This window comes from Mytilinidion resinicola, assembly GCF_010093595.1.
Source record: "Mytilinidion resinicola strain CBS 304.34 unplaced genomic scaffold BDZ99scaffold_11, whole genome shotgun sequence".
NCBI lineage: Eukaryota > Fungi > Ascomycota > Dothideomycetes > Mytilinidiales > Mytilinidiaceae > Mytilinidion > Mytilinidion resinicola.
This window is the reverse complement of record NW_022985447.1, coordinates 925,240-945,353: the sequence shown is the minus strand read 5'-3', so window position 1 is coordinate 945,353 and position 20,114 is coordinate 925,240. Positions and strand designations below refer to the sequence as shown.

Here is a 20,114-nt window from a genome sequence, read left to right as displayed (position 1 = left end):
CCAGAAAGCGATTTTCAGTTTGTCGCTCAGTAGACCTTTTCTTTCATCGCGGAACGCCTTACATGGTTTTGTTCCAGAAAGTGGCTCCGGCAGCATGCATATCGCCTGCCCAGAACATGAACGTAAGTCTGCTGGCAAGGAGATTAAGGTATTCACGCGCTACCTCCTCCAAGGAGAGGTCTGCGTACTCCTTTGGGATCATATCCTTATAGGCCGCCACACGCTTGACCCTGAAGTCCTGTAGTTTCTCATTCCGGATCAGCATTGTTGCGAGACGGAATGCGGGTATCATCATCTCCCAAAGCTTATCCATCTCCACTTCACTAGCCTTGTCGTGCTTGAAGAGAGGCCCATCCACGTCGTTGCTTATATTTTCTTCATCAACACCAAGCACCCAGTTGCTTCGCTGAAACACCGGGTCGATTTCGTTGTCAAGCAGGTCGCTCTCGTCTACCGGCGGAATTGGTCCTATCATGCCGTGTTTGAGAAGCAAGTCGTTGAGGATCGGCCCGGTATATGGGCGCAGCATAGTAACCTTTTGCGGCTTCTTGGTCTCCACGGGGCAAGTTTTGATTGGCACTTGTTCTTCTTCAGCCGCCTCGCAGAAGCGATGCGAAGACATCGTGTCCATGGTTGGGTGTGTTGCCTTCGGGATGTCAACGGCTAGGAAGGTGGGTGAGATGAAGCTTTGTAGACTTGGGTTGATGGGGTGGTGTTAAAGTTTGAGGAAGAGTTTGTGACTGTTGAACACTCGCACGAGGGAAGATTATATGCATCGTACGAGGTAAGTGAATGCGCAATTTGTTCTATGGTGAAAGCATAATATCAAGCACTGGACTCTTTCGTGGCGTTACAATGAATGCTAACTTCTATCTTCTGGTCGGCCAACGATATTGAATAGACATCACGTGCACGGCACAAGAAGAAACGGTTAGTATAGGTTTACATGAAGATTTAATGCCATTGTATAAAATGGAAAGCTGTATTGAAAGAGACGCAAGCGTAGGCAGAGTTGTCGGTGAGCTAAGACTAATCCGCAGACCAGCCTGGCCCATCTTCGTAGTCACTCGAGTCCTACACTGTAATGAGTTTTTTTTTTAACGACCGGCCTTCATAACGACTGCGCAGCTATGGTGCTGACTAATTCCGTATTGACTCAATCTGGAAACCATGTACTCCTGGCAACCCTGCTGGGTTCGCTATCGCACTTTTCCCCATGCTGTTCGACCACGACGTCGTGTTCCTTCAATGAGTACGCCAGCCAGCCAATATTTGGAAAAGAGGCTTCGGTCAGTGTCAGGATTCGGTCTTTCTTAGACTGATCAGAGCGCACAGCCATGAGGGATCCATAGTCCAAAAACCCATTTTGTCTCGATTCTTCGACGTAGTCCCATGTAGATTTGAGGAACAAGCGCTGGATCCAGTTCATCGGGATAAAGAATTTCGTTAAAACCGAGGTGCTTTCGGGAGCCCGCCAAGAGTGTGCGTAAAGTGGACTAGTAAAGGGGCCAGCCCATGAGCAGAACTCCCTCGTTAGGCCACCAAAGACGAACGTTTCCCAGGCATTGCCAGCCTCTGCTTCAGGATCCGTTGGCCGCACCCTCCTCTCACTAGCCCGGAAACCGCCGCACATCATTGTGAAGGCGTGGGCTATTTCGTGGCATATGGAAACCGCGAATTGGAACTCTAGTCTCAGCTGTTGGTCCCTAGTTAACCGCTTTTGGTGACATAGAGAGAAGCACTTCTGGAAGTCGGTGTGTAAGCTGATCGTAGGCCAACAGAATGATCGAATTCCTATCGGGCCATTGTGGAACTTGAGTACGGCTGGCTTGCCGTCCATGGTCGAGTTGAGAACCCCCTTACTTGGAGTTGCTGGCATAGTAGCTGCCTACATGCCTAGCCAGTTACAACTTCTACAGAGAGGGGTTGGGGTACGGTGGCCTACCGTGCCTACCGTGCCTACTGCTGTCTCTAATTAGTGCTTCTGCCTACGCGTACAGTCACTTCCTACGTAGTATATAGTTTGGCCTTCGGGCCCCCGAAATAAGACAGAGTTCACGTCAATTTGCAACCTGAGTCCCTTGTGCTCTAGCGTAGCTAGCCTCTTGTGATTCGGATTCTGAGCTGTGGACATATCAGCTCCCCCACATGGCCAAGTAAACAAGAATTTGGCCCTGCCTCTGATAAGATCGAAGAACGCCGTCACTATCTCTTCCAGTGTCATGTTGGCGTATTCTTCACCAATGACGTCTTTGTATACCTCAACGGTCCTAATCCAGAAAGACTTCGGTGCCGAGACATCGTGAATCAGTATTGTTGCGAGACGGAGCCCAGGGACCATCTGCTCCCATAGGATGTCCAACTCAGCTTCACTTGCTTCGTCGACTTTGAACAAGGGCCCGTCTTCCTCGGCCGTGATGTTCTCTTCGTCGATTCCGAGAACCCAATTACGGCGTTGGAAAATGTCATCAATATCGTTGTCAAGAAGCTGGCTCTCTTGAACAATTGGAATTTCTCCTACCATGCTGTGCTTGCGGATCATGTTGTTGAGAATTGAGCCGGTGAGTGGGAGTCGCTCGGAGGTCTGTGGAGCTTCTTTGCACCCCTTGAGCATTGATTTTATCTTTGCTATGTCACGCACTTTCTTCCTGGGAATGGGCCTTGACGTGTGGTCGCTCATGCTGAAAGATGCCGTGACTGGAGGCGGTGTTGATATTGGATCGGTGGTTGGTATTTTTGATATTGCGGACTGAGATGGTGGTGTGATGTGGCAGGGTTGCAGAGAAAAGCTCTGGTTTTGATAAGTGGTGGTGCTTTCGTTCCAAATTCACCTCATAGTTCTTGATGCTACACTGAAGTTGGTTAATAACTCCCGGACGATCATCAGTAGCGAAGGGATACCACGTGTACGGAAAAATATATGTATTGATGTCTTTTAGGATACACAATAAGCGATTAGGCCTCGCTGGTATGTATATTCCTAAGTATCGTAAGCAGATTTGTTTCTCCATTTGTGTTTATTCGGCTCCAATGGACAATGTCTCACAATAGCTTTCCATACTGTCTTGTCACTGTCATGGGTGCATCAACACCGTTTCAGATATCTGAAAGACGTTATGGCGAGATAAGAGTCCTCTCAAACAGCCCCCGGGAAGATGTATTTGATTGCTAATTCGCTGGGTAGGAAAATTATAGTACCTTAAGTCAGAACCCGAATCTGAACCCTGCCGAAATGCAATTGTGCAGATCCAATTCACGGCCTCCGGAAATTTGCATTCACATCTCCGAATTCTATACCCTCCAGAAGCTATCCAGCACGTTATGCTTATTGGAAAAGAGAATCTATAAGAGTCTACGATTTGTATGGTCGCAACGGAATGTCATGCAACATCTTACTCATACTGTTTAGTTTAGCCTATGCAGACCTTGACATCGTCTGCCCAAAGGCTCCTGTGCCCCCAGGAGGCCTCCAACATCTTATCAAAATGTGCAGCACACTCCTACCACGTCGCTGAGTTCATGAACCGCTTAATACAAGACGTCTAGGGCTATACACCTACACCTCCAAAGCTGCTAGATCCTGAAGCCTATTCACAGATTGTCTACGTGCGTAGCGCGTTACGATGACGCAGACAAACCTGGGACTTCGAATTCTCCGGCTTTCCATCTGGCGTCAAGGGTTCTGAAGTCCTTGTCAATCTGCGGATCGAATATATTTCGCACAAGTCCGTCTGGATCCGCTTCCCACAAGCAGGTAATGAATCTACCATTCTCGAACAGAGTAATCCCAGTCCATCCATCCTTGTCTTGATGTCTGGCGATATGTCCACTGACTTCCAGATACTCTTCATCGACACCATCAGGTAACGACAAAGGCTTCCGAAGATGCCCGAAACTCCCGACTGGTCTTGGAGGGCCCCGGTAGCTATGAGAAGAGATTTTTTTCCCATGCTCTAGAATGACGCAGTTAGTTATCTCGTTGGCCTGCTCGTCCAGGGCGTCGTCTTTTATTTCCAACCCCTCCAGTACTGGATCTTGCAGCAAGAACCCTGGTCTCAGCTGGCCAGATCTACTCAACGTAAAAAACGTGCCCTCCTCCCACGTTGATTTTCGAAACCAAGTTTGGGCCCAAGTGGGAGATATAAACACGCTGCGACAGCTGCGGCTATAACGGTCTGCCCAGGGAATCATCGTCAGCCTCGTCTTATTCTGACACCATCGGCCGGCGACGTGAATCTGCCCTTTGAATATGTATTGTTCAAACGAATAGCCAACTTCGGCGGCAATATCTGTCGGAAAGACCAGAGGTTCCTCGTCCGGTCTCCCTCTTGCTATTTGAAAAAAGGCGTGTGCCGTCTCGTGCACAAGCACGATAGCTGCTTTGAATTGCTTTCTCAGTGAGTCCGCGGCAGGCAGCCTAGCAAACTCATCACGACTTCGATAGAAGAAGTGCCGGAAGCAGGCATGTAGCGCTATGACCGGAGCGCAGTAGTTGGTATCGCTGTTGCGTCTTGTTACCTCCACTGGCCCTTTCAACTTCTGCAAGTTCTCTCCGGTAGTATGCCACATGAACCGGAGAGCTTCGGGGTGTCGGAGGGTACAACCCCATGGCAAGCTCCACGGAGAGACACTATCGTTGTTGAAATGAGTCCCGAAAGTAAGATGGGTCCTAGTTGCCATCTTGCTGAAGACATCGCGAACTTTCTCGTTTATGCCGGGAGAGTTCTCATCGATGTCTGCATCCGGACCCACACTCTGGCAAAGCAGTCGCACCCAAAACCCCAAGAACTCGTCATGTGTTATCCAGTGCGTAGCTAGGCGCAGAACCACCCTCATGTTGGCCCAAACCATGCCCCTGTCTTTCGCGTATTTGTTACTATCAAGGTACCGCAGCGTCGGTTCGTTCAGCGAGCTTTCGTCAACCCCGAGCGACCACCTTGAAAGTCGGTACATGGGGTGGATATCACCGTCTAGAAGCTCGTCTTTTGGCAACGGCTCTATATCGACCCACTGAAGACGTTCCAGTGCGCCCTCGATAACAGCATTCCAGTCCTCCCCGATGTTGCTTATTGATGCGTCTGGCTTAGATTCTCCCTCCTCGTTGAGATGCACGGGTCCCTGAAACTCCATGCTCGCCTCGGTTTGCAGTTTTCCGAATACCGGCGCTTGAATGAGGACTACGTGGCGTGAGGTCTACGTGGTGTGAGGTTAAACACTCTAAAGAGGTGGTGCTTTGTTGGTTGGGAAGGTGATTGTATGGAGACTAGTCGTGGATGTTCATGCCACGAAGTGGAGGAAGATTCATCAGAGTGAATGTAAGGTGATATCATTTTGCACTCTGCTTGAAGCCCACTAAGCGTGGATACCAAGACGTTTTGATCCACTATCAGATGAAAAGTCATCAAGGTCAGTCTAACTGTCATAGCCGCCTAGTTGATCTAAAAGCAGAGACTCTACGAACAAACCCACGAAGGTGATATAGAGATACCATTTGATTAAGTACACCCGGGGGCGTACCGGTAAAATTCGTCAATGAACCACCAAAAGCTTGCGTACGGCTGTTTGGATAAGATGCGGCAGACTTCGAGCCAGCCAATAAGGGCTCTTGGTTGAAGTGCTCCTAGAAGTCCAGTACTAGGTCACAAGTTTGGGCACACGGAGACCTCACTGCTCGGGCTCCACTCTTGCTCTCTCGACAGCACTGTAAGGAGGACCCCAGCTAGCATGTCTTCGGTCGGCCAAACGGTAGCCCTGTATCCATTAAGTCGATTTTTAGATCCTAGTTTGAGGTTAGATGGCCTATCGGGACACGACACCTCAAACAGATGCAAAGAGTGCCCAAACTTAATGGCACAGTGTAGTGTTTACCGAACATGAGATTTCTAAAAGGTCTTACGCTTTGTTCAGTTGAAACCGACTATGGAATCTGCAGTGTTTCAAAGCACAGGTCTGTGACAAAGCCTCTGCAAAGCTTTATAACTACGGCTACTTCGAATCGACTAATCCAGGGTGCAAACAAAATGCTGAATGGCCAGTTCTAATATTAAAATACTCTGATAATGTACAGCACATCTCTCTCCGCTGCCTGCAAGTTCTACGATAACGCGAACCCTTCACCCCTCAAACCGAAGATCGTCACCTTCGGCATCTACAAAGTCCAGCAATACCTGGCGTACGTCGATCCCGAAAGGTTGTATTGGCTGCAGCAAGTCGGCAACTTGAAAGAGATACTGCTCGGAAAGGCAGAGATGGCAAGAAATCGACGCGATCATTCCTCGAAACGTTTCGTCTACCTAATCTAGCTTCATCCGGCGCTCACGAGGCTGCATCAAGCTGAAACGGCACAAGAGACAGCTATGGATCTGCTCTTGAAGACCTAGAATCCAATTTTGCATCATGGCTTGCCAATCGCGCGACCGCACCCTTTCAGTCTTACTGTCGGGTGATCATTTGTGTAGCGATCGTAGCAGATGACGCACGTTTGCGAATCCGATCTTTCCATATTCATACTGTCGCAGACCATTGGTGTCGAAATATCATCAATCCGAGGATCTGGACCTATGTTCTCCGTCTCCACATCCAGCAGGACTCCCGGGACGCTTTGAGGATTTTCTAGGGCATCCCAGTACCTTCGAATCTCGCCTTTCAGAATCCTTACGACGGACGAGAAGTGTTGATTCGCTCCACCTTCGCACATGTCCTCCCAAATGCCCGCTTCTTCCTGATGACTTTCAGTTATGCAAAGATATCGAAGCCCTGTGAACAGTTGTGTAAGATGAAGAGGCATATTACGAACCGGGTAGTTTTGATCCCAGGTGGCTTCGATATCTGAGATTTGAGCTGCTAGAATGCGATGGATAGCGTGGTTTCCACGGATAAGCGGCATATCTATCGTAGACCATTCTGAAGGGGGAATACCGAGAATGCGATCAACTTCACGATGAATTGTGGTAAGTCAATGCTGAAGTTTATGATGGTACACAAAACTGCGACTGAAGTTACGCTTTTATACTGCAGATTCTCAGATCGCTAAGATACCGCTACGTGGTACATTGTGCAGAAACCCAACATCGAGATCGAACTGCCCTTTGTTCGTACTAAACGAAGCCTGGAGAATGAACAAGATTATATCGAGTATGAACAATGTCCCAGTATGGTCGAGCTGTCCACTGAAGAAGGGTGGATCTGGTGGATATTGTCGAAAGCGGGCGAGCAGGCCCCATGGCAACTTCGGTACGACAGGCTTTTTACAGTTTTCGAAGTAAACATCGATTATACGCCAGTTTAACAGATCCTTTATACTATTTCTCACCGATCAGAATTCGTACTTGACTCATTTGTCCTTACAATGAAATCGCAACTAGAGATTGCCAAATTCTGCCTCAATACCGATTTCGCCAACATTAGTATCATCTACTTCGCATTGCTCAATTAACAACGCTACCTCACATTGCTCATCCCAATGCTAATTTCACAATGTATGATGTCCATGTTAGCCTACAATCTTTCCGTATCTACATATAAGCAACTCTCAAACTCAATCTCCTCATCTTTACCTTATCCAACATTTCTTTGGATACATTCCAACCATATAACCACCATGTGCCTACTAACCCCGCAAACCTTCTCGTGTAAGCACGAGACCCAACACTTGGTACGCTGCGAGCATTTCTACCCCACAAGAGATGGACCTCGCTGCCACGGGATCAATCCCCCCATTCTCCCGAATGAGGATGTAGATCTTCCTTGCTCGAAATGCAAAGACCGGATTCGAGATCTCTTCCGGCAGGCCGAAGAGATCGATGAACGGGCTCTGGGGCTTGCAGTGCGCGAACATCAAACTAGCATCCATGCTAGAGCACTGTTTCCCCCAACAGACAGTCGGCGAAGATGGCTTTTCCAGTTCGCACCAATCAACGATGCTGGCAACGAGCTTCTAGAGACTCTCACTCGTTACCATCAAGACTACACTAGGGCAAACCCGGATGCATTCAACCCACGTAACGTGCCGCATTTTATTAGTACTTGGACGGCCAAGATAGTTCATATGCGGCTCCAAATATCCTATGATTCTCACAGGATATCGACAATCGAGCACACTCAACTGAAAACATTGTCGGACGGTACGCTTCCAGCAATGGGTCCAGAAGACCTGGAGAAGAGAAAATGGCTCTTCCTTGAGTTTCTCGCCTTAAATGACTGGCAAATGTGTCAGATGTTTAAGGGGCTGACCGAAGATGAGATCTTTCATAGGGTCTTACCTTAACTCTGACTTCTACCAGGCTTGCGCTCTTACGAGAAACGTAGACCTTCCTCTCTTCTCCTCCGATACTCTACTATCTAAGAACCATACCCATATTTCTACGCTAAGGTTACATTAAAATAACTTTGCGCCGTGCAATCAATTCAAATCTCGAACTTCCAATGTAAGCCCTAAAATTTCCCTTTCTCCCAATACAACCTATGTACCGTAATATCAACTATACCTCCACTTGTGGAAGTCCTCTGGAGTTACCTTGCACCTTGGTCACCAATTTGATCCTGACATATTGTTCGAAGACACCGAGGCTTTCCTTATTCAATGTAGTCATGTGAAGCCACAATTCATCTCAATCCATATTGATTCATGATCCATCCGTGTCAATATGAACATATCTCCAACTCCCTCATCTCCTCATCTTTCCTCCCCAGAACCATTCCGAGACCCTAGTTCTAAACCACAGTCTCAGCAGTCTTCCGAGAAAGCCTTCCCAAGACACAGCACGTGCAACACATCCTCCACCCACAAGGATGTGCCATTTCATCAAGCATAGTTTTGCTTGCAACCATGAGAAGCTCGAAGCCTCGACCTGTGAGAAATTCATCTTCGGAAACGGACATTGCGATCCAGAATTCCCGCTCACCTCGAAGATCCTGGAGGAGCAAACTTTCGATCGACGTTGCGAGCGATGCAAGGATCGAGTCTGAGACGTCCGCTAACAAGCTGACGAGGTGGACGAGAAGGTCGGGGAGTTCGTAGTTCGGAAATTCCAAATAAGCATCCACATACGAGCTATCTCCCCGCCCATAAACCCTAACAAGAACACTCAGGTTGCAAATTGACGTGAACTCTGTCTTATTTCGGGGGCCCGAAGGCCAAACTATATACTACGTAGGAAGTGACTGTACGCGTAGGCAGAAGCACTAATTAGAGACAGCAGTAGGCACGGTAGGCACGGTAGGCCACCGTACCCCAACCCCTCTCTGTAGAAGTTGTAACTGGCTAGGCATGTAGGCAGCTACTATGCCAGCAACTCCAAGTAGAACCACCTAATCTACTCACCGCCTAACGGATATACAGGCGATGTGCTACCAAAAAAATTGGTTCATTACGATCTGGAACCTGCTCGAGAGGACCCGACCGACTTCTATTATCGCAATATCCCACAGTTCATCTTCACGGCATGCGAAGCTTAAGACTATGCGTCTTCAGCTTGCGTACGATGCCCATCGTCTTCAAAACCAAGCACGAGCAAATAAAGGAGCTGGCGGATGACATTCTTCCAGGAATGAGCCAGCAAGACCTCGAGCAGAGGAGGCCACTTTTCTGGGAGTTCCTCTCCAATAATGGCTGGCAGCGGTACTGGAAGTTCAAAGGTCTCACGGCGGACGAGGTCCTCAACCAGGTCCTGTCGTAATGCTGTTTCCTCGAGTGTGGTAATTAAAGCAGCACAGGATTCCTCTTCTCGCCCTTTAGTAATATATTGCTGTGAAAAGCATCAAAACAAGTTATGGTAAACATAATGCGCCTTCCCCCGGATACGTAACCGAAATTGTATCCTCATTAGGTAAATGAATTGAACCCATTCTCCCCACAATCTTGATTTATCAGGCATGCAAAGGCGTCCTTCGTGATCCGTACAGTATTAGGCCATAATCAGGGCTAAAAATCAACCAACGAATTGTATAGTTCATTGAACTGATTGAAGTCTTGGCGTCAATCCGAAGGCCCTTGACTGATTGCCCACTCAATTTAACAATTGTTGATGCCCAAACCTATATCATAGTACTGCATACCTGATGGAAACCTTGTTCTCTCGCATGATGTGTGGTGTCCATCCTACTAGAACGCTTACTTGAGTCAGTGCTATGGTGCCATGGTACTCATCCAATTGCCCACAAAAAAGTATTTTTGCCTCCACAGCCACCGTAATCATCAAACAACTCCACTACACCATCCTAGAATTCTACAAGCTTCCCATCCAACTACAGTATTAACACATAAGTTTGTGCACCCCCTTTAGTCCAGGATTCCGGAGCCTCTTGCTGAATTTTGCTAACATGTTGAAGCACCCCGGACAGCGGCAACGTGGCCCGATCAGAAGCGACCGAAAACGCTTAGATTCGCACTCACTGGACATTTACATTTCATCCGAATTCTGATAAGGCACCGAAGCGCCTCGGACTTCGTCGAATAAGTGTGCACAGACTTCTGTTAAGGCACTGCATCACCTCTCTCAACGGAGATCGAATCGTCAAAGCCCACTACGAAATGGCCTCTACGACTCTCGACACTTCCATGGACAATTTCCCATTGCTAGATCTTCCCCGCGAGCCACGAGATCTTATCTACCATTTTGCGCTCGTTCGGGAATGTCTCTGTATTCCACAAGTCGATACTGTCACGGATTCCATCTCCCGTACGACCTGGAATGACAACCGTTTTGCAAGTAGCCAACAGTGGTTTCGGACCTATTCATTGTATCATGGGCACGACGACCTTCGTGGGGACGACACCCCACAAATGAATCTTCTAAAGGCCAATCGGCAACTGTATTCTGAAGCTTCCGAAGTGTCTTATTCCAAGAACATCTTTAGTTTCGATGTGTACTTCAGATTGGGTTTTTCGGAGCCTAATCCCGTGCTGGCTTTCCTCACAGACAGTCCCCAGACCTCACTGGAAAACATACCGTCACTGGAGATCGTAGAGCTCGGGTATAAGCCTTGGCAGATAGTCGAGGACCAAGGTCGCAAACTATGGAGTTCAGTTTGTATGTATCTGAGAATGACAAACCTCCAGTATATCGGAATTCAGACGCATGTTCCACCGGCGGCGGAGAGTCGGCTTCGAGAAATGGAAAGCACTAGTCAGGACCAAAATCTCTGGGCGCAGAGCCTTTTCGATTCGGTGTGGAGTTTGAAGAGTGTCCGATTGAGAGTGCAGGACGACTATCCATTCCCCGAGGACCTCTCGATTGTATCCCGGGAGCCAATCGACAAGGCGGAAAAGCTGAGCCTAAGCCGGAGCTGTCAGCGGATGACATTTTTCTCCAGTACATGTACCGCGGCTTGACAAAGCGCTCAGACATATTAGCAATCGAGTCATTCGTGTTAGCTCAGCGATGGGATATGTATGCATGGGCAACCCATTACTACTCACTTATATACGTTAAGAACATGATGGGCTACGATTTCAACATCAAGGTCCCGTCTGAGCTTGATGCTGCGACGTTGAGCTTGAGAAGGCCCTCCAATTTGGGAAAATCACATACGAAGCTGTGGGTTCAGGGCGACATCAAAGATGTTATTGAATCGCATGCAGGTGGGAATGTGCCTGACAGAACTTGACATTTCGGAGGTTCAGGGTGAAGTCGGTCGATATTACTTCAGCAGTACTAGGTCATAAGTCCGGGCACACGAATATGTTGGAAGCTACACATCACTCTGACACTCCTGGGCACATGATGTGCAGAGTCTATTCGGTCACGTGCCAAACTACTTTCGTATTTCCATAGTATCTAAGTATATACAGGCTCTGCCCTTCGTATCGAATACAATTAAGGATTCACTTTAACAGGATGTATCACTATCCATTAGCGTCATACGTCACTACATATCACTACCACATCTCTCTAGAAGCCCCTATACACACCTCCTTTCCCATACGGATAATAGCCTAGAGTTCTCGTCATTTCACCAGCAATCAACCACTGCACAGCTTCCACTCTTGCTCACTCGACGCCACTGTGAGGATCAGCCTAGCTGACTGGTGTCCACTTAGTCAAAGGATTAAACGGTAGCCTAATTTCCGTTCACTAACTTTTACATCGTGATGAGAGTTTGAAAAGTCCATAGGAGTACCCCAAGCAATCTTATGAAAGAGTGCCCAAACTGGTGTCCCATAAATGTAGTGTCAGATCGTAGCGTTTTCTACATTAGTGGATGTCTCTTCACATGTATAACAAAGTCTTAATGAAAATTCAATCACATCAATTTTCCAAGCAAGGCGGCTACAGTTAAGTATAGTTTCTTTGTGTGGTCGTCAGCTACAGTACATGAAGGAGCCTTGAAGAGCTACATAACTAAGAGGTATCCCAACCACTCGTACAAGTGAGAACAGCTCCATGAAGGCCATGATGTAGCTCTGAACACCAGATGCCCCAACCCCCGGCTGCCTTTCTCATACCACACTGCTGCCCCAAGCAGTCGCGTAGATATCGCGCTCACAACCTCAACAGCTCATCGGTGCTGTACATACATGGCCTGGTATTCACACCTGCGAAACTCATCTCCGTGCGTCTTCCAGAAACCTTCATGACATTTATCCTCAATCTCCTGAAGTGCCTTTCTGATTCCAGCATTGCTATCCGCCAACTGCGGCGGCATCTTCTTGTAGGCATCCAAGACCAGTCCGAACACATTCCAAGCCAACATTACATCACTTCCCGTGTAACGAGCCCTGTTTGGGTATAACTTGCCCTTTGTTTGAATATTGAGGAGTATCGACGCGATGATTTGGAGGATATATTCCGTGGGCAGCAGTGTAGAAAGGTTCATGTCTGTAGCCACCCTGGCTAGGATGGCTGCCCGTTTAATGTGCTCGTTGTTGGGGATCCTGACGTGTATGCACCTCTCGAGGAGGTCTCTGTCAGTTCCGTCCCTTGTGAATGGGTCGGCTCCATGCTCAAGCAGTAGCTTGAGTATTGCAACCCCATATGCAATGTTGCCCCAGGTAACACCGCCCTTGATGTTGCATGCGCAAGATAGCGCTAGGTCCAGATAGGTCCGAAAGGTGCCCGTTGTTGTGATTTCCTGGCCTTTTGCGCTAGCTCCGCCCTCTAGGAGCTTACGCATGCATTCGATATGGACATCGAGACGGCTGAGCGGTGGGTCGCAGGTAATGGCTTTGAATAGGGTTGTCGCGCTAAGATCGTGCCCTTGGAAATTGCTGACAGCTGCTCCGAATTCCAACAACGTGGTCGCAATCGTCAGGTTCTTGCTAGCTAGAGCGAAGTTGATAGCCGTGTCTGAATGGCTGCCGTAATCTGTTGATGGATATAGGTTTGGATCTACACCAGCCTCGAGCAGGAGACGGACCAGTGTTGGATCGTCATTCCTATCGTGCTTGGCATGATGATGTAAGGTTGGAAAGTACTCGTGGCTCTGATAGTAGGGATTGGCTCCAAGTTGAAGAAGGAGTTTGAACACGTGTCGATCTTGGGGGCGATTCAAGAATGGAAGGCCCTCTATTCCTTGGGAACATGCTGGATGTGTAGCATTTGCGTGATACTCTAAAATAAGGACATTGATGAGGTTGACCGCCTTCGGATCTAGATATGCTATTCCTGGGCGATGAAACTTTGTGAGAACAAATTCCAGGACCCTCGTCGCCTCGAACGCACTCATGCGACCAAGCTCTCCCGCTTTTTCAACGAACAAGAGAGTGATGTCCGAGCAAGCGTATCCGACCGTTGTGGCGATGAAGTATAGAGGCCAGTCGCCTTGGAGAACAGGGTATTGAGCCGGGTCCAAGGCAATTGAGCCCGATGGGCTCATGAACCTCGTTTCCCAAGGAAGTATAGGACGTAAGTACTCGGAAAGATCTGGCTGGCTGGTGCTGGAGTTCGAGCCGTCTTCAATTCCGGTGATGCCATGGGCAAACAGGTATCGCAAGAGATCTAGCTTCTCATGAAGTACAGTCCAGATTATTGCAGGCATGGTGGCATATGGCCAACCTAAGCCGGTTGTAGGTCGATCAGCGATAGCGCGCTTGTGGAGCTGGCCTTCGAGGAGTAAGCCATATCGCGAGTTGGTGCGCAGGAAATGCAACAAAGAATAGTCATCAAGATAGTCGCCAATGTCGAGGATCAGCTCGTTCGGAAGTGCGGATAAAGGCATAGTAAGGGCCGAGAATCTGGTGAGGTGCGAACAGTAGGTAGTGTTGTTGTGTGTGGTGCAATCGTGTGGAGCATGTAAACTTAAGCGGACGAGGCGCCTTTTATAGGCCCTGGGGTGTTTTCCGGCAGTGAATGGTAAAGTTGAAAGGTCTCCAAGCAGGCAATTGTTTATTGGAGCAGCAGAGTAGGCTGCACGAGGCCCATCTAGAAAGAAAATTGGTGCATGAAGGAGCGCTGGAGACGTCGTGTGTGAGCGTGAATCTGCCGTAGTGAGCCACGTTAAACATTCACCAGCAGTAAACACCTACTCCGCTGTCAATATGTCTTTAGAGCTATGTGAAGGCCAGCAAAGCACTCGACCGGCACACAAAAACCACACACCACCATCTTTTGTTGTGTAGTGCGTCCTGCTCACCAGGTATCCGCCATGTCTACCCTAAATCTCATGGAGGTCTCTCTCAAAGTCCCTAAATTCCTCGATACGCCACCGCCATCTCTTCCAACGCTTTCGAGCGACCTGGTAGTCAAAGTCGCAGAGTTGCTCGATATGCATTCTTTAGAGCACAGCTGTTTCACTACCGCCGAGGAGGGTTATTATACGACTAGCCGAGAGCAAAGATGCTCTACCACTAGCTACGCACGAGGAGGTCCTACCGGCAGCCCCGAATAAGGCTGTAGCACACATACTGAAGTGGCCCTTGTATCGTATAGCCATGAGCTCCGAGTACTACTGCTCGGAAATAACCTTACTCTTTATCAAAAAGGCGGAAGAGCTGAGTGCATACAAATCGAATCCAAAGGAAGCCACTAAGGCACTTGGTCGTCTGTTGACATCCTCCCTTGAATTAGAAGCGCGTGAGGAGCGCCAAATTCGAAAAGGCGATTACAGGGACGACGAGGACTGTACTAAGCGGACGCTAAAGCTGGTGAAGGTCTTTCTATCCCAGTACGGCGCAGACCCAAACGGAGTAGGAGTGAAACTAGACAAGGAATACATGCGGTTCCGGTCGCAGACGTTCCCCTATCTCACCAAGGATCCAAAGGTCTTCGGACTACTTATGAAGTACGGCGCCGACGTCAACGCGAACCACGATCATCCGGATAGAAACCCGAAAGCTCTTCCTCTGGTGACCCACGTTATCGTGATCTCGGACGATGACGATGACACCTTGGTCCGTATGTTGCTTGAGAAGGGTGCCAACCCGAATGCGCTCGGTGAATTGGCGCAAGCAGCCGTACACTGCATTGGCCTACGCCTTGGTGACAGGGAAATATAAGAACGCCCTAGCGCTGCTCGAACATGGGGCAGGTGTCGGCGGGACATGGAAGTGGAAAGGCTAGATAACTTCAATATCCTTTGAAGTTGTTGCACGCTATACGCAATCGAAGACTGAGAAGGGTATAAACCTACGATTCGGAGGTTCTTCAATGCATCTTGGAACGCAATGTAAATCCGCATCCTAGTCCCTTCTACCACGCCATCCCAAGACTGAGGGAACCTTACAGTGTCGGCATGCGAATGGTCGAGGCCGTATTGATCAACGGAAGCAGTGTCGCAGACGCTGTCAAGACTATCAGCTTGCTCCTCGAGTACGGCGCTGATCCCAGCAATAAGAATTCACAAGGGCAGACCTTCGTCCAGATGCAGCTCGACGACTTCGACCTGAAATCGCCCAAAGAGCTGACTTGGTTCCTGATCCTTGCAAAGGTGGCGGCTGCGACGGGGTGTGTTGAGCTCCTTCCTGGGGACTATTTCTTGAGGTACTTCGCGGCTGGCTGGAAACAGGCGCAAGCAATCATTACTCAAGCTGGCTGGCAGCGGGTTGAAGCGACCGCTGTTCGCTGGGCCGAGGCTAGATACCCCCAAAACACACCTATCGCGCTCGGTGACATCATCAACAAGGTATCGTGGGATCTGCTCATGGCTATCGACGATAGCTACAGGAGATGCCCCCAAGGTGGTGGTGAAGTCGGCTGCCAGTACCGCAAGTTCTGGCGCACTCATCACCACAGTGTGAAACGTTGTCTTATCGAAGATGACGGCAAGGCGCCTAGGTTTTTCTTCCCCTTTTCACCCGATATTGAAGCGTTGTGGCGGGATAGCGGGGCGTGTTCGTGGCAGACGGTGTTGAGATAGGGTTGGTCGGGAATGCACGTATAGACTGACTAAGCGAGTTATTCATCACTAATCCAAAATGCCGATAGAGAATTGCCTCCTTTGACTACTAGTTTCGAACTGCATGCCGTGATTAGTTAATTTGTAACCCAATGAGACGATTAGGGCGGATGACCTGCGGAAAGCCAAGATCAGTCATCCCACTGTAGCACCTCTAAAATACTGATCTAGTTACAAAGCGGCGGGATGAACATCCTGCACGCGTCAGAGAGACATCCCTAGGTAATCTAGTGGTTAACACTGGTGGAGTTAGCGGCGTATATAATCTTAAATTGGCCCAGTTTACTGAACGAGGACAAAGCAATCAGCCTCTGAACTAAAAACGAAACGAACCGAACACACCTTCCAAATAGACATCCACGCCTCCTGGAGCATCTCTCTGCATCCGGTGAACTAGTGAATAGTCAAAGCCACCAAATCAGTGGTTAAAGAGGGGTATTTTTCGAACATAACGGCTCCAAGTACCGTGATTTTAGCAGGCTAAGTTCAGCGCCTGTAAGATATACTCTAGAAAAGGACCCCCTCCGTCCTATTTCTACTTAATTCGCCAGTGGCGTTAGAACCGCGCTAGCTCACCAGGCGCCACGCAGGAGGATGCTGTACCCTGGCCGTAATGGTCGTAACCCCACGCATTCGTAGCAAGGTAGTCGTACTCGTAGTAGCCTAGCTCTTGGTAATCACCTCCTGGAACTTCGATGCAGTACGGAAGGCCACATGTTGCGTATGCCGAAGTCCACGGTATAAGAACCACAGCAAATCCCAGATGTTGACCAAGCTTCATTCCATACCTTGCTTCTACTAGACTATATCGAGACCTCTGAGACACTCAAGAAAAGTTATCGCAATTCAAGCCTCATAAAATTAACATGGCTATTCCTCAGGACACCACGACCTACCATGGCGTCTCCGGCGACGTGAAGCCCACCACAACCGCACTCCCAGCCCTTGGACCAAAGGAAATCTTGATCAAGATCACGCACACCGGTCTCTGCGCATCTGACCTTGCCTATATCCCCTACGGCATCGCCCTCGGCCACGAAGGTGTCGGCACCGTACTCGCAATCGGCAGCGAGGTCACCCAATTCGCAGTCGGTGACCGTGCTGGCGGAGGATACCATCGCAATAGTTGTGGGCACTGCTCTTACTGTCTTAGCGGCCAGGACATATGGTGCTACGAGCGAACCATATTCGGCGAGAAAGATTACGGTAACGGGACGATCGCAGGTCACTATGTTGGTGTTGAGACATATCTACACAAGATCCCGGAAGGACTGGAGAGCGAGCACGCTGCGCCTCTGCAATGCGCTGGCGCAACTGTATATAACGCTCTTCTTGGGGTAGCGAAGCCTGGTGAGCGGGTGGGGATCGTGGGTATTGGCGGATTGGGCCATTTGGCAGTGCAAATAGCGAGAAAAATGGGCGCGGAGGTTGTTGTGTTCAGTACCAGTCAAGACAAAGAAAAGGAAGCGAAGGGATTCGGTGCGAACGAGTTCTACTTGCTGGACGAGGTGGAGAAAGTGACGAAGCCGATAAACACACTAGTCGTTTCAGGGAACAAGTATCCAGATTGGGACAAGTGAGTCTTCGTATGCTATCGGGCTGTAGTTTACTGACCAAGTTAAGGTTCCTGGTAAAGAACGTTCTTGCGCGTGCTGGAACGATCATTCCCCTTGCAGCACCTCATGATCGTCTTAATCTTCCGTAAGCGCATTTCCTGTCATCGAATCCTGCTTCTTGCAGTAGCACAGACTAACAGATCGTAGTGCGTTTCAACTCTTCTTTGATGGATACAATGTCAAATCGAGCTTGGTGGCTTCGCGCCGCACGCATGACGATATGCTCGCATTCTGCGCTTCGCACGATGTCAAACCAGTAATTGAGAGATTTGAGCTCAGTGAAAGTGGAATAGGAGAAGCAATCGGAAAGCTTACCGCAAATAAGATGCGGTATCGAGGGGTGTTGGTCGCTCCAGAGTAGGCCGAAAGGGCTGTATCGCCTTTATGGCACGACAGCCTTCGCTTATGAGACAGCCTCGGACAGAGACTGGGTGAAGGGACGTTGTAGGGGGTGATGTTTGAAAGCGTCAGAGGGACAGTAACTGATTTATGTGCTTGTACTCAAATTTTGCTTTGCCTTGCGTGTGATGCCAGTGTGTACGCTGTTCTAAGACTGTTTTGAGGATTAATGCGAGGCATTAGGCGGAAGGTATAACTTCACGGCCCCTGATATATTCAACACACCACTGTATGTAGGGTTTCCACAATGGATCGATCTGACAAAAAATCTCTTCCACCAAGCGAGAACTCCATCCTTCAATGAACCAGTATCCCTCAAGTTGGTTGAGATGGAGTATAATGCAATAATGAGCCAAGATCGCAAGAGCGCCGGAATCATGCCGTTTCAGCAGCAGCATGAAGTCAGAAGAGATCTTGATCGGCCAAGTATAGACTATGCGGATTGGGCGATCTCCAGGGTCGTCTCCATGGTTGGTTGCTTGACGAATGTTGTAGATCGCTTCGACACAGATGCGGCGGTAGGTTGGTTCAAGATCAGGGTCTTCAAGTAATGCCGTCAGCTGATCCACATGCGACAGCATCTCCACCATCAACGGCAGCGGCGGCGGATCGAGCGCCGTGCGAACAATAGGGCCAAAGGTTCCTTGAAGAATTCGGACGAATGCAGAGCTTAGGATGCTGTGGTTGCCTCGGATCAGCTGAAAGAGGCTGACTATGTCATCGATGGGGTCATCGGTGGTTTTAGATGCAAACGCGGTAAGGGGCATAAGCGTTGAGGTTATGAAGAGGGCATCAGAGTTCTCTGGTATTAGTCCTGGTAGAGCTTTGCTCATGGCACGAATGGATTTGTTCTGGTGGCCTGCTGCGATCAGCGAGTATTTCGGTTGATCGGCGGGTCGTATATGGGCAAGATGGAAGGCCGCGAAAGCTAGAACCTGGTGCATCAGGAACGGATGCGATACCGCGAGCTGAGGTATCTCGATTTTCCATAGGTTCTTGATTTCTTCGTTTCCAGGGACGGACCAGGCCGCAAATGCAGTCCAATGATGCATGAGCTCCAGATCTTGGGCCCAATTAGCAGACTCGATGTAGTCCGCCCTATTAACGAATCTGGTTAAGAATGGAAAAGAGTCCGGGGTGGAGAGCTCGGAATGAGGGTCTGCGTTTCCGGGTATAGGATTTAGGACAAAGTTGATAGGCAGAGACGGCGTGGGCGGGGGGCGGGCTGGTCCTCCATTGATAGTCTGATTGGTAGGGCTCTGAAATAAGGTCAAATTTCTTCCTGGATAGCTTGGGAAGCATATATCACGGGCTTTTGCCGTGATATTCAATAATGCTCCAACTCACCCTGAGGTCGTCTTCCTGAATTGATCCTTGGGCACTTGAAGATGGCGGCGTGCTGCTCATGGACTGTGTCCCACCAGGGGCCCAAGTCAGGAGGCTGCATGGCACGCCATGCCTCGTACAGTTACCGCAAGGGCGGTTCTCGTCGCACTACAGGAGGCGAAGCATCAGCCATTGGGTTCCCATAGACCGTCTTTGAAAGAACGCACTTTGACATGGCGCGCTTTGCATTGCCGGCAGCCAGCGCGCGACTTCTTGTGGCCAAGTCGAGGAGGCATGGGAGGACGAGATGTCCAGGTAGACAAAATTCGGATTGGAAAATGGGTAGCCTACACTTCAGGCTCGCCTACCACAGCAACATGCTATGGCAGACTGACTGCCCCAATGATAGATGCCAGACTTGGGAAAACTAATAAGCGAGCG

The 20,114-nt window shown here is 49.2% G+C and overlaps 9 protein-coding genes across 9 annotated transcripts; 5 read left to right on the top strand and 4 right to left on the bottom strand.

Annotated features, from left to right (window-relative positions):
• Positions 1 to 58: 58 nt before the first annotated feature.
• Positions 59 to 727, bottom strand: BDZ99DRAFT_571847 (uncharacterized protein; the record flags this gene model as incomplete). The annotated part of the gene is made up of 1 exon (XM_033728137.1): positions 59 to 727. Exon 1 carries the CDS (start codon positions 629 to 631, stop codon positions 59 to 61), a length of 573 nt encoding a protein of 190 aa, XP_033575975.1. The 5' UTR covers positions 632 to 727.
• A 2,891-nt stretch (positions 728 to 3,618) lies between these two features.
• BDZ99DRAFT_521478 (uncharacterized protein) lies at positions 3,619 to 6,886 on the bottom strand (the record flags this gene model as incomplete). The annotated part of the gene is made up of 3 exons (XM_033725631.1): positions 3,619 to 5,193; positions 6,437 to 6,721; positions 6,797 to 6,886. 3 exons carry the CDS (start codon positions 6,884 to 6,886, stop codon positions 3,619 to 3,621), a joined length of 1,950 nt encoding a protein of 649 aa, XP_033575974.1.
• A 714-nt stretch (positions 6,887 to 7,600) lies between these two features.
• BDZ99DRAFT_521477 (uncharacterized protein) lies at positions 7,601 to 8,266 on the top strand (the record flags this gene model as incomplete). The annotated part of the gene is made up of 1 exon (XM_033725630.1): positions 7,601 to 8,266. One exon carries the CDS (start codon positions 7,601 to 7,603, stop codon positions 8,264 to 8,266), a length of 666 nt encoding a protein of 221 aa, XP_033575973.1.
• A 1,216-nt stretch (positions 8,267 to 9,482) lies between these two features.
• Positions 9,483 to 10,381, top strand: BDZ99DRAFT_521476 (uncharacterized protein; the record flags this gene model as incomplete). The annotated part of the gene is made up of 2 exons (XM_033725629.1): positions 9,483 to 9,673; positions 10,330 to 10,381. 2 exons carry the CDS (start codon positions 9,483 to 9,485, stop codon positions 10,379 to 10,381), a joined length of 243 nt encoding a protein of 80 aa, XP_033575972.1.
• A 150-nt stretch (positions 10,382 to 10,531) lies between these two features.
• Positions 10,532 to 11,607, top strand: BDZ99DRAFT_521475 (uncharacterized protein; the record flags this gene model as incomplete). The annotated part of the gene is made up of 2 exons (XM_033725628.1): positions 10,532 to 11,288; positions 11,354 to 11,607. 2 exons carry the CDS (start codon positions 10,532 to 10,534, stop codon positions 11,605 to 11,607), a joined length of 1,011 nt encoding a protein of 336 aa, XP_033575971.1.
• Positions 11,608 to 12,284: 677 nt separating this feature from the next.
• On the bottom strand, positions 12,285 to 13,135 carry BDZ99DRAFT_463849 (uncharacterized protein). The gene has a single exon (XM_033720164.1). The coding sequence runs from the start codon at positions 13,111 to 13,113 to the stop codon at positions 12,499 to 12,501; it is 615 nt and encodes a 204-aa protein (XP_033575970.1). The 5' UTR covers positions 13,114 to 13,135; the 3' UTR covers positions 12,285 to 12,498.
• A 2,534-nt stretch (positions 13,136 to 15,669) lies between these two features.
• On the top strand, positions 15,670 to 16,293 carry BDZ99DRAFT_521472 (uncharacterized protein; the record flags this gene model as incomplete). The annotated part of the gene is made up of 1 exon (XM_033725627.1): positions 15,670 to 16,293. One exon carries the CDS (start codon positions 15,670 to 15,672, stop codon positions 16,291 to 16,293), a length of 624 nt encoding a protein of 207 aa, XP_033575969.1.
• Positions 16,294 to 17,198: 905 nt separating this feature from the next.
• BDZ99DRAFT_488807 (GroES-like protein) lies at positions 17,199 to 18,309 on the top strand (the record flags this gene model as incomplete). Its single annotated transcript, XM_033722937.1, has 3 exons — positions 17,199 to 17,908; positions 17,956 to 18,033; positions 18,096 to 18,309. The coding sequence occupies 3 exons, from the start codon at positions 17,199 to 17,201 to the stop codon at positions 18,307 to 18,309; spliced, it is 1,002 nt and encodes a 333-aa protein (XP_033575968.1).
• A 217-nt stretch (positions 18,310 to 18,526) lies between these two features.
• Positions 18,527 to 19,969, bottom strand: BDZ99DRAFT_389222 (uncharacterized protein; the record flags this gene model as incomplete). The annotated part of the gene is made up of 3 exons (XM_033715621.1): positions 18,527 to 19,606; positions 19,695 to 19,841; positions 19,901 to 19,969. The coding sequence occupies 3 exons, from the start codon at positions 19,967 to 19,969 to the stop codon at positions 18,527 to 18,529; spliced, it is 1,296 nt and encodes a 431-aa protein (XP_033575967.1).
• Positions 19,970 to 20,114: the final 145 nt, after the last annotated feature.

Bases quoted from the DNA above. Each gene is read 5' to 3' on its own strand.
- BDZ99DRAFT_463849 (XM_033720164.1), bottom strand. From the start codon at position 13,113: ATGCGTAAGCTCCTAGAGGGCGGAGCTAGCGCAAAAGGCCAGGAAATC.